The 13,890-nt window shown below is 34.9% G+C and overlaps 1 protein-coding gene across 2 annotated transcripts in view; it reads right to left on the minus strand.

Annotated features, from left to right (window-relative positions):
• Window positions 1-13,890, minus strand: part of CUL1 (cullin 1) — a 117,900-nt gene that overhangs the window by 21,887 nt on the left and 82,123 nt on the right. For both annotated transcript variants that reach the window (XM_020977503.2, XM_020977502.2), the window contains exon 9: window positions 8,171-8,301. In XM_020977503.2, coding sequence (XP_020833162.1) covers window positions 8,171-8,301 — 131 coding nt within the window. The remainder of the gene's footprint in view (window positions 1-8,170; window positions 8,302-13,890) is intronic.

The following is a 13,890-nucleotide window of genomic DNA, read 5'->3' on the forward strand; positions in this document are numbered from 1 at the left end:
AAGTATCCACTGTACAAAATACTGCATAAAGCATAGTAGAATTTTAAATAGTAAAAGCCACAGATCCTACCTCTTTTATTTTTGAAAGGTAGAAGAGGTAGGGAGACAGGATAGAATATATAATCGAGAAAATAAGTAGATGTACATATACATGTGTACACATATATAAAAACATTTATTTTGTCATGCAATTATTTGGAAAAACAGAAGTTAAAAAACTGCATCATACTTCATTTTAAGTCACTATTCTTTTTTGCAGGGATATCAGCAGTCTTTATTTTTATTTTTTATAATTTTTTTTTTTTGGCTATTGGGGTTAAGTTACTTGCCCAGGGTCACACAGCTAGTAAGTGTCAAGTGTTTGGTCTGAGACCGGATTTGAACTCAGGTCCTCCTGACTTCAGGGCCGGTGCTCTATCCACTGCGCCACCTAGCGGCCCCTATCAGCAATCTTTAACAATAACATACACACAACATGTAAAAGCACAAATTCCGGAAAAACAAACACATATACAAGAAACTATGGAGCAATAGAGTCAAATCAATTTATCTGCATGCAGATAATCCACTTTGTCAGTTACCTGCAACAAATTTTTAATCCTAGTCTGGCTTCCCCCTGTCACCTAGAATGTTTCTGAGGTGCCTCCCTCCAATGTCAATTTGTGTATGCTCAGGGAATAAAATTAATTTTTAACATTAATGTAAGAAAAAAATAAATAGGAAGGCATATCTACTGCCTCAAAAATAATATGTATCCAAGTCAATTATGAAAAAATTTTGATTATCTGCTATTTGAGTATGAACTAAGCTACTATTTAATTATAGGTTTTTCTTTATGCTATTTTCTGGCATCTTCAGACTAACATACTATAATAAAATGATCTTATCCAAGGGGTTAGAAAACTGGTCAATGTGATAAAAAATAATTTCATTCATTCACTTATTCAGCATCTACTATGTGTAAGGCACTGTGGCTATAAAAATATACATATTGATCTTGCCCTTAAGGAGTTAAATATATAACCATGTATGACACAAGAGATATTAAGCATCAGCGAGAGGTCCAAAAAAAGTGATATGAGACATATGAGCAAGGAGAAATAATTTTCAGCTTTTTCTTTGGCAGGAGAGAGCAAAAGGGTAGTCAAAGGGAAAAACTTCATAAGGAAGAAGGCTATTCCAGGTATACGAAAAGTAGGAGCCAAGACATGGAGATGTGAGATGGCAGGGTAGGAGCATTCATTGGACCAGTTTGGCAGAAATATTGTATGTTAAAGACAACGCTATAAAGATAGATCAGAATCAGATTGTAGAAGACCTTTAATGACAGATTAGCAGTTTATATTTTATCTGGGCCAATAAGGAGTTACCGAAGATTTCTGAATAGGAGTCATGCAATTAAAGCTGTCCATCAGGAAGATTAGATGAATGATCATTCCAGTTAAGTAGTCAAAGAAGGGTAGCAGCAGTCCTTGCTGAGGGGTACTGAGAGAGCTATTTATTGACAGGAAATGAATAATAATAAAGTTGGCTATCTTCCCGTAGCATGCATCCAGGTACAATGGAGGAAATCCCTAGACTTGGGCAAGCTTTGTGGTCATGACTACTATCCAGTTCTGGATATTTATGCAGGCATAAATGATATTACCAGAGGGAACCTAGATGGGACTGCTAAGGATTTTGAACTCTTGGGCGATAAACTGAAGACCTCTGGTTCACAGGTTGTATTTTCATTCCTTCTGCTTATCAAAGGCAAAGGCTGCAATAAAGGAAGATAAGGGAAATGAATGACCAATTAAGACAGTTCTGAGAAAATGGGAAGGGGTATGGTATAGTAAAATACACTGCCATATTCAGAATCAGACTCAAAGCTTGATTACTGATCAACTTTCTGGGTGATTTCTCTTGGAGAGAAATAACTTCAAGTCCTTGGGCACATATCTATAAAATGAAGGAGTTTTACTAGATGACCTTTAAGGTCCTCTTCACCTATAATCCTATGGATGAATAAACTGATATATTCTGGATTACTAAACCAAAGATTAATATATTGGAAGGAAAGGCTCCCGATTATGGATAGAATACCTCTAACAAGAGTTGGTAACAAAATATTTTCCTGGAGGTCGGAAACCTAATCAAAAAAGCTTTATAATAGAAAGAAAAGGGCAGGAATAAAATTGCATACTCACAGCTTAGACCATCAAGAGTTTGAGCAAACACCACCATAGGGAGTAGTGATAAAGGAGGAAGAAAAGTAGATATCTGCCCAGACTACAGCAGCACAGAAAACTGAAGAATGGAGTCAACAACAAAACCACAGCCTCAGATGTCTATGCAAAATGGACAAAATACAAGCAAGGCAAGCCACAGATTATAAGGAGGCAAGTATGCAATGTGAAGAGAGCAACTCTCAAACAGCTTGTTTGTGGTGAAAGGAAGGTAGGAAGAGAAGAACAGCTACGTAGGAGGGGTTAGAAATAAGTTTTCCGAGATAAGAGAGATTTATACTAGTAAATACTAGTAAGGTAGAAAAGTCTGAAAGGGAGAGGTTGCAGATGTTAGAGAGAAGAGTCAATGAGTTCTAAGAAAGACAGCAACAGATGATATCAAGAATATAATGGTGTCAGCCTTGGAAATGAAGAAAGATAACCCTTAAAATTCAAGTTCTTTTCATAAGCAAAGATGAAGAACAAAGGAATCAGAATGTTGTATGCAGATATAGCCACAGTTATCAGCTGGTTTTGCCCAACTGATTTCCCTAGTAACAAGAGGGTGGGTGGGAATACATTTGTAAATGTTTGTAGCTAGAGACATAAGGTATCAGTACATTTTTTTGGAAGTCTCCCTCTTCCTTTAAGATAGGGAGAGAAAGGTGAAGAAATGGGTGTGTTGAGGTGGAAAGCACAGAAGCAGAGAGTGCCTAATAATCTTAGTGTTTTCAGTAAGGTGGAAGATGAAGTTAACTGCAGAGAGGGGTGATGACATTAAGAATGGGGGCTCAAGTAAAGAGGAAATAGGGTACAATAGTACAGACTGATTAATTGTGGCTGAATTTAAGGACGAGGCAGCATTTTAAAGACCGTTGTTTTCTAAGTACAGCTTAGATAGATATTTTTCTAATACTGGTTTACAGACCAGCACCATTAGATTGTGAGCTCCTTGAGATCAGGAACCATTGTTTGCCATTTTTGTATTTCCAATGCCTAGCAGTGTCTGTCACACAGCAGGCATTTAATGTATGTTTTACTGATTAACCAGCAACAGTCTTTGGCAAGTTTGTTTTGTTTTTAAATAGTTCACCAAACATTTCACTACCAAAGGTATTTACTTCCTAAAAACTATCAACTTAACAATCTGTTCGTCCTATCTACGTTTTGTTTTTCTTGCCATTAGCTACCAAGCCCCATTCCCTGAACCACTTGATAGCCACTGAGATGAGACTACAGGTATTGTTCTACATTCTAGTTTCAATGAGGAAACACTATTTTTCCCTTTATGCATCACATATCACATTCTTACCACAACATAGCTTGTTTACTTTTCTCTTTATTGATACAACTTCATATATTCTTTCTACAAATTATACTAGTCACTCAGGTATTTTACCCATCTAGAAGATTTTTTATCTATTTGCAAATCTGGCAGTTTCAGTGTGTGCACCCTCTTTTAAATAATTCATAAAAATGTTAAATAATAAATGCTTGTTGATTAAAATCAAACGAGGCCCAGAACTGATCCTCAAGTGACTCACCCCGCTGTCCCTATATTTTCTTTCCTGGTACTAACAAAATACTGTCCTCCTCACACATATTGGGTTTTTTCCCATACAAACTTAGCAAAGTTTTTTTTTTTAAATTAATTTTTTTTTAGTTTTCAACATTCACTTCCATGAGCTTTTTTGAGTTTCAAATTTTCTCCCTATCCCTCCCCCAAGATGGCATGCAATCTGATATAGGCTCTACATATACATTCCTATTAACCATATTTTCACATGTCATGTTGTAAAGAAGAATTAGAAACCATAGGAAGAACCACAAGAAAGAAGAAACAAAACAGAAGAGAAAAAAAGAGCAAATAATATGCTTCGCCAAAGATTGTTTAAATGTTCAAATTAGTTATTCCTATATCTACTTGTTTATCTACAAATAACTGTCCTAGATTAAGCCTGGCATGATTCACTGTCATCAAAGCCACACTGTCCAACAACCAAACAAGTGTGCTGCTGTGTTGTGATGAGCATCCACCATTTATCACAGCTTCCATCAACTTTGTACAGACGTTAGTCAGTGGTCTCACACAAGAAATACATGGGATTTGATGACAGAACAAGGCAAACTCAAAATTCTTGAGTCAGTCAAATTGGGAGCCAGCAGTAGTGCTGACTCTGACTTTTCCAATTGGTTTCGAACCCTAGGGAAATGTGGACAAATCAGACTCCCTGCTTCTGAATTTGACTAAACAAGCACTTTAAGTTGGCTGAATGAAGAATGAAGTGCAGGGTAGAAGACACAGTGCCACCGAAAACATAAAATTTTTAAGGACTAACACCCTTTTGGAAAGCAGTTTCTATTATGTAGTTCTTAATAGATATTAAGACAATTTCACTTCCCCCGAATCACTTATCAACCAATCATCAATTTCAGTTATTATCAGTCTTGGAGGAAGGTAAAGAATGCAAGAAGAGAAGGTTTTCACTTTATAAATGTAAGAACATCTTAGAGATTTGGAATTCCTTTAATTCAGAATGTATAGTAATCTGGAGATATATTATACTGTAATGTTCTTTTCTATCACTAGTTAAAGAAAGTTTTTCTAATCAAGATAACAATTATGATAGCTGTCATTTTCATAATGCATTAGTTTGCAAAGTACTTTCACATATCCTCTTTATTATTGTCATTTTACATATTAAAAAACTTCAAAGTTCAAAAAGTACTTTGCTTATGGTCACACAGATAGTTATTAAGGGTCATTTGAGTAAGATTGAACCCAGGTTCTCTCCTTCTTTCAGTTTCTCACACGTGACATTTCGTCTCCTAGCTCTGTGTTTTAATATACATCACCCCCAATATTTGGAATGCAATCTCTTACTACCTCTAGCTTCCATCAAAGCTTATTTCAAAGGTCACCCCCTAAATGAGAGCTTTCATTAGCAGTCATCTCCTCAAGAAAGCACCTTGAAGGAAGAGGAGATATCAGTTTTGTCTCTGTGATCCCTAGGGTCTAGCACACAGTAGGTGCTTAAAGTTCTATTTAAAATGCTAGAAAGCAATTAATTTTCTAAAGTAACACTTTCCTTCAATGTTACTTTTTTTGCTGTTAAAAAGACAACATATATCTTAGTTACTTAATATAGAGTGTCAAGTGAGTCAAACATGTGCTTTTATTAATAAGACCTCCTTAACTTACAAAAACAATTTTTCCCTATTCATTACTGTAGAAGTTTATAAGCAAAAGTTCATTAAGTTTATTAAGTATTAGTATTACTAGTACTAGTACTATATTACTAGAAAGTCACCTTTCTCTATTATTCTACAGTTTGGATTGGTTGCTAACTCAAATATAACTTCTCCATCATTATTCTAAATTAGTGAGATTTCACTGAATGTAGGGAAAAAAGACTATTTTCCTTATCTTAAGCAAATTCACTTTTATCATGCACAATGATAAAATTAATGTCTAATTTTTGTTGCAGTAAATATTACATATACCAAAAAACTCTGAAACTAAAGTTCATATTTGGTGCAATCATTACTCACACACACATACACACACACACACACCCCAGAGAAGTATAGAATATCAAGAAAGGGAACTAATCTGTGGATAAAATTTGTCCTAATACTTCTGAAAGTCTTTTTAAAAGGAAAAGGAAGTGATAAGAAAACCCACTCCTGTTAAGAACTAAGAAAGTCATTCTATTCCAGGAGGAAAAAAGAAACAATAAATAAAATTTTGTGGTGGTATAAATTTTCTTCACTTGAATAATCTGTCTCAGGAAATTAATCTAAAAACAGGGGGCCACACAGCATAGTGGACACAAGATAAGCTTCAAAGTCAGGAAGACTTGGGTTCAAGTACTCCTTCCAGATGTTCCATTTAAGAAAGGGTCCAGGGCAGAGAACTTATTTCTCACTTACCTGCTGACCTCAACTTCACCACTTCTCCAGAAACTCATCTTTCTAGATTACCACATCCACTCTGAAGCTCACACTTCCCCAGTACCCTCTGACTAGAGAGGGTCAACACAGAAGGGATCCTTTGTTTGAATAGGATGCCCTGAGCAGATACCACATCAATTCGCACTGGCTGTAGCAATTCACCATTCCCCTGTGTAAGGTGCCCTCCCTTTCCCCACATACTTGCTCCCTTCTTTCTTGCTCCCACTTTAACTTATTTTATGTATTTTCTCCCACATTAGATAAAATTTTTTCTTAAGTATATGATACATCTAGATAAGCTTAGAAGACTATCATTTCTATTTGATCTCCAACAGAGGGCAGGGACTGAGTTTTGCCTTTTGTATCTCCAATGCTTAGCATAGCACCATAATAATTAAGTAGGTACTTAAATGCTTACTGATTGACCTCTAAGAAATACTTGCTGTGGGACTCTGGACAAGCCACAACCTCTCAGGGCCCAAGACACCTCTTTAACACTAAGCTGTAGAGCAACTGTTGATATGAATCAGCAGAGGAAACTGCCTCACCAGGAGTTCCTGAAATCAATGAAATCACAAGTCCAGAGGTGCCCTAACCCAAATCCAAGATACTACACCCCCCTCCCAAAAAAATCCTAACTACATCAACTAGCTTTAGAAAATTCAGTCAGTTTTTTTTTAATTTAAATTTTTTTTAAAAAAAGTTAGCCTTTCAGTAAAACAGTTAACCTCAATCTTTGTAATCCATTTACTTAAAGCTGGGGCAACAGAACAGATCACTATAAAAAGGGTTGTTAAAAGATGTCTTTCAAAATCACAGATATAAATGTATTTGCTACACATGGATAAATGAGAATGCTTTCCCTATTTATTTTGCCTGTCCTTCTGATTCAACAAGAGATATCTTCTGGTAGGTTTCTTTAAATGACAAATAATTTTACTTAGTAAGCATATTTTTGACAGTTCAAATTTCAGACAAAAAAAGAAACTTCAGTTTTAAGGCTCAATGACTACATCAGCTAAGCAACAATATTCAGTATTCATACATATAAAGCAGTGTGCAGATGGATACAAAACAAAAAAGAGGCAATCATGATACAATAGAAAAAGCGATAGACTTTTTCACAGGCCTGTATCTCCCTCTAATTTCATAGCTAAAATCCTAGAAAAAGTTACCTTTACTTTTTGTCCCAAACATTTCTCAACCTCCTGCAACCTGTCCTCTAACTTTATCACTCAAATGAAACTCCTCTCGCAAATGATCAATGACATCTTTAACTGCTCTACCTCATGGTTCTTTGTCCATCTATAAATCTTGACTTCTCTCTAGTACATGAGTGATACTGATCCCTTCTAGGTTTTTCATGACACTACTCTACATCTTCAAACTTGAATGACTAAAGAAATACTACATGTTGCAAGGATGTGTGACAATATAAAACATTTTCCTAAGCAAAAAATACATCTAGATAACCTTATAAAACCACCAATCCTTATTTGGTCAAAAGAATGTAATTTTATTATCTCTTAAGACTTCTTTTAACTATTTACAGAACTAGACTTATATGAGACAACTATCCCACATACGATAAACAATCAGAACAAAGTTTTTTAAATTATGGCTTATGGGTGGTTAGCAGTATAATAACAAAAGTTCATTGGGATTTTCCTTTTTTTCCTGGATGTATATAAAACCTGTTTTCTTCTGATTTAAAGGCTCAAGATGGAAACAGTTAACTGAGGACTAAAACTAAAAATCAGTAAGTTATATAAATGCTAATAATAAAAATATTTTAACTGAGACTTGGCAGAAATATTATAAAAAATACAAATCATTATAAAATTATAACCAAGGAATTTCTCCTATGAAAAATAAAATTAAATGCATTTCTAAGCAAAGTTCTAGTCAAAATTAACCAATGGAAACTTAAAAATGGAAAAATACAACACTTATTATATACAACCGTGTACAATTATATTTTGCCAAATTCTCTCTTACACATTACTTACATTTAAAGCAGCTTCTCCACATTTTTCAATTGCAGCTAGACCCTGATTATGAATATGTGTTTCTAAAAGTTTTTTCAATTCTCCAAGGCCATCTTGAATTCGAGATACAAGATTATACATGCGTCCCAAATCTAGAAGAAAAGGGAGAATTATTTCTAGAAACGTCCAGCAAAATGAAATATTTTTCTATCAATTCTATATGAGATTCATTGTACTAAAAAGGGAATTTCTTTTCTTTGCTGAAATATAATTTGAATCTTTTAAAAAAAGGCTTCATAACAAAAATATTCAATTACATTCACAAACGTATCTCATCTTTAACTATTACTTTATATAATTCAGCATTTAAGCGGTTTTATTCTACTACCTCCTGAAATAAAATATTCTTTAACTTTTCTCATGTATGCATATCATTGCCCCATTAGCTTCTACCCAAATTCTGTACTACTGCTCTACTTATGGAAAGTGGACAGGCTATAGGCAAGAAGAATAATATTTAGTGAGAAGGGCTCAAACAACCTTAAAATTCTCCAAACCTCCTAGTACATACAATCCTGGAACATTTACCTATAGGAAAGATCATTTATTTTTGTTGTTTTACAACAATCATGAAGAATAGTAGATCTTGGGATGTGGGGCACATTCCCCAAGAAAGACTGTTGTTTCTTTTTTTGTTCTGCTAAAAAAAGTATATTTCAAAACTATGCTCTCGCATACAGAAAAATTAAACTAAATGTTTCATGTTGTGACAAAAATTGGTGCCTAGAGAAACTGAGAAAATACATCTCTTTCTCCTTTCTTTGCAGGTGAAGGACTACGGGTATGGACTATTACATATACATTAAGACTTGACTGATATTAGGTGCCTTTCTAAAACTACTTCTTAAAACTTCTTTCCCTTTTTTTTTTAAAGAGGGAGAAAATATACTGTTCTCTTGACATTCTTAGGGGTTAAGGGTGCACAACTCTGCAAATGTTAAAAACCTGCAGTAATTCTAGGCCCACTTAAAAAAAAAACCTAATAATTCTGACCATATTTATTTAACACACAACACAAGTAAAATAACACAATGAACTCATTAAAAAGTTGCAGTTTTTATGTGAGAGAGATTAGTATTTCCACACACTATGCAGTCTTCGCAGCCACTGGTGTAGCTGCAGCAACTGCTTCACGTGGATTTTTTTCTCCTATGAAAAGTTCAAGATACAGTCATCACAGTGGGAGAAAATCATGTTACTGAGTCTGGATGGTAGAGAGACAAAAAGCAGGCATTCCCAGAAACTGTGTAGCCAGTAATTCTTTAGTGCACTGAAACTCTTAACAAAGTTTAACTGTTTATATATTAAATTTATGTATGCATGCTTATGGTAATAAATGATAAAACAGATTAATAATATATAGTATTTGACTTACTAAATATTTTATTTTTCTTTACATAGGTCTGTGATTTGTTGCAGTATGCTGCAAATCTCCAAAAATTTCCACTTAATTATCAACAGCCAATCCATGAATAACCCAAACTGAGAATATGAAACCCACAAATGTCATAGGATGACTGTACCAGAAAATAAAGATGATCTGAAGTAAAATGTATTAACAAAAACCTAATCAATCACATACTGGAAACCTACTTTTAAAAAATGAAGGCATATACAAAGTAAAAATATTTGTAACTCCACAAATTCTTCCATGATACTTAAAAATGAGGACTGCTATTTTAAGGGAAGTGAAGTTTTGTCATAAATACCTTTGAAAAGAAATGAGTGAAAAAGAATGCTTAAAGCTCTTACTCATATGGTACAGAGTCAATTTCTGAGAAACAAAGTAACATAAATAATACTTCAAAGAGGACTGAAAATTAAATCAATCACTAATCAATGGTGCACAGCCAGGCACTACAAGATGAACACATATACAAACGAAAACAATAAAAATCATAAATAACAGTTAAGAAAATAATAAAAGAACAAAATTATGTAACCAAGATATATTAACTCAGAAGGAAGAGGTCTTTAATTTAAGATGAATACTAGGTCTAAAAAAGTTATACAGTTGATTACAAACCAATAATCAATAAACAATGACATGCTTTTCATTAAAGGTTCACCTGAAGTAATTTGTTATATTCCAAATTATTAACTTCCTATATTTACTTCTCATATCTCTTCTTCATGTCATCACTGTCTTTTTCCATTTTCAATATCTTCCTCACTTTTACAATATTTACCTTCCATAATTTCTTCTTCAAACTCAAATAATCTTCGGTTCCACTCATGGAATTTGAAACATAACACTGTTAAACCATTAACTGAAAACTTCCGGATTTCTCTGATCTTAATCCAATGACAAAGCAAAGCTGAATTGATTTTATTTTCCCACAGCAGTAAGAGCAACAACTTCCTAACCTGGTAATAGGGAGTTTTAGGATCATACATTTGGATTTGAAAGAGACCTAAGAAGTGATCTTGTCTTGTCCCATCATGTAATAAAGAAACTAAGGACTGGGAGAGCAAGGAATAGTTTACCTATTAGATCTATGGAGAACAGAAGAATTCATGACCAAACAGGAGATAGAGAACATTATGAAAAGCAAAATGGATAACTTTGATTACATTAAATTGAAAAGTTTTTGCACAAACAAAGCCAATGCATCTAAGATTAGAAGGAAGGTAGAAAATTTTTACAGTCTCTCTGATAAGGGCCTCATTTCTAAAATATATAGAGAATTTAGTCAAATTTGTTAAGAATACAAGTTGTTCCCCAACTGATAAATTGTCAAAGGATATGAACAGGCAGTTCTCAGATGAAGAAATCAAAGTCATCTATAGTCATATGAAAAAAATGCTCTAAATCACTATTGATTAGAGAAATTCAAATCATAACAATTCTGAGGTACCACATCGCGCCTATTAGATTGGCCAACATGACAAACAAGAAAATGATAAATGTTGGAGAAGATGTGGGAAAATTGAAACACTAATGCATTGTTGGTGGAGTTGTGAAACGATCCAACCATTTTGGAGAGCAATTTGGAACTATGCCCAAAGGGCTATAAAAATGTTGCATACCCTTTAACCCAGCAATAGCACTTTTAGGGCTATATCCCAAAGAGATCATACAAATGGGATAAGGACCCACATGTACAAAAATATTCATAGCAGATCTTTTTGTGGTGGCAAAGAATTGGAAATTGAGGGGATGCCCATCAATTGGGGAATGGCTTAACAAGTTGTGGTATATGAATGTAAAGGAATACTATTGCGCTGTAAGAAATGATGAACAGGCTGACTTCAGAAAAACCTGGAAAGACTTGGAATGAACTGATGCTGAGTGAAGTGAGCAGAACCAAGAGAACGTTATACACAATAACAGCCACATTGTGAGATGACTAACACTGATAAACTTCACCCTTCCCAGCAATACAAGGATCTAAGACATCTCCAGAGGCCTCATGATGGAAAATGCTATCCACATCCAAAGAAAGAACTATGGAATATGAATGCAGATTGAAGCATACTATTGGCTATTTTTTTTCTTCTGTTGAGTTTTGTTTCCTCTTTTTGGTGGTTTCTCCTATTGTTTCTAATTCTTACTTACAACAACACTAATGTGAAAATATGTTTAATAGGAATGTATATGTATTGTATAGCCTAGATGAGATTGTATGCCATCTTGGGGAGAGTGATGGGGAGAGAGGGGGAGAAAAATTTTAAACTCAAAAGCATATGGAAGTGATTGTTCAACAATCAAATTAAATTAATTTAAAAAAAAAAAAGAAAGAAACTGAGGCTCAGAGATGTTAAATGACTTGCCTGAGGTCACAAAGCTAATCAATGGAAGACCTGGGTTTTGGAGCCAGGTTCTCTTGCCTCCAAATATAGCACTTCTTTCATTATATTCTTCTTCCTCAAGATAAAAGGAGTTTAGGATAAACTGTGGAACAAAACTGAAGAAATCAAACCTATTTTTTCAACAAATAGTTAGCAAAAACATTGTGCACGTACATAAAAATTTAGTATTTCAAAGGGAAAATGTGGCTAACAGAGATAGAATTTTTCTCCCGGAATCTTTATTTACATCAGATAAAACTCCAAAGTTCTGTGTAAGAGTCTTAGAATGCTGGGTTAAGAACATGATTCCCTACTCAATAATTCTTTTTCTTATTTAAGAAAAAAAAAGGCACAGAAGACAATTGGGCATGGGCGCCACACTGGTGATACAGAAGGCAGTCCAAACAATGGCATAGTTGTGTAAGGAAAGATGATAGCGTAGGGATGTTTGCACCTATGCAGACTGGCAGAAACCTACAAGATTAGGTGAGGGGACTATGTTCACTGCAGAGAAGCTTATGTCCTTTCTCTTTCACTTCCACTGCAAGTTGTAATCTGGGGCCTTCAAAGCCCCATGGCAGGATATAATGCTAGGAAAAGGAGGTAGTATGTACAAATACATGGAAATTGAAGAGTGCAGGCTATGTATGGCACTTAGTGACTAAATCAGTTTGGCTGGTAAAGTACATGGTGGGCAACAATGCTAGTTAGGGTAGGGTACTAACAGCTTGTACTTTCAGTCTCCTCTCTATTCCCTCTACCCTACCCCTAGGATGCACTGCATTACCACTTCCATGGATTATTATAATAAACCAAGCACATCTTCCTACCTCTACTCTCGTATCTGTCCCATTCTGCTCCAACAACAATCACATGGATGGAGTACTTTAATGCTTACAAAAGGCTTACCTTCCAGACAGATCCATGTCATTTCTCTGCTCAAGCACTCCTGGGGATTTCCCCTATTCACTATCCTCTACCCATGGCCTTCACTTTATCATTATGTGCATTTTCTTGTCCTCTTCCTTTTCTCTGAGATGTTCTTATGTCCCAATTCAAATGTTATCGCCTAAATGAGGATTTTGGTAGTGACCTTAGACTTCACATAAAACTTTTATTTTGTACAAGCGATCACATATTTAAGTTACCATCATACATTACAAATTACCACCATCTGTGTAAGTGCCATGTCCCCCTACCAGACTATAGGAACATGTCTTATCTAAATTCTATCTCCACTGGCAGCATTCTCTATACAGTGGGCATTTTAATATTTTAAATTTGGAATATGCTGGGGAAGCATTGAAGAATCCTGAGTGGAAGAGTGGTAATAATCACATCTGTGAAAAAGGAAAATTAATGTGACAGTAGAGTGAAGGGTGAAATGGAAGAGTTGAAAATACAAATGAAACTAGTTATGAGGTTTTTACAAGAGACAAGTGGAGAGCTTGGATTACGAGGAGGTAGTTGGAAGAGAAAGACCAGAAATGAGACAACAACAGAATTCAATTAAATATACACTTATTAAGTACCTACTACATGCAAAGTACTAGAGAAACAAAGACTCCACTTGGGCATGAGTGTGTCTTGGAGAAGGGATGCAACCTGTACAGAAATGATTAAACACAAAGTGGAGAACAGAGAGATCAAAAGCGTTCCAGAAATATTTGAGGAGGGAGAAAGTACTAACAAGTGGAAGGGTGGGAGGTGCACATAACATAAGGAATTTGAAATGTAAAAATAGGCAGGAAAGTGGGAGGAACTTCAGACTGGCAAAAGTGATACAAAAAGCATGATAATTTTGAGAAACTGCAGGAAATCAGGCACATTAATGCACTATTGTTGAAACTGCAAAATGCTACAATCGTTCTGGAAAGCAAATTGGAACC

Source organism: Phascolarctos cinereus, unplaced genomic scaffold, assembly GCF_003287225.1.
Source record: "Phascolarctos cinereus isolate Bilbo 61053 unplaced genomic scaffold, phaCin_HiC Scaffold_1;HRSCAF=81, whole genome shotgun sequence".
Lineage (NCBI taxonomy): Eukaryota > Metazoa > Chordata > Mammalia > Diprotodontia > Phascolarctidae > Phascolarctos > Phascolarctos cinereus.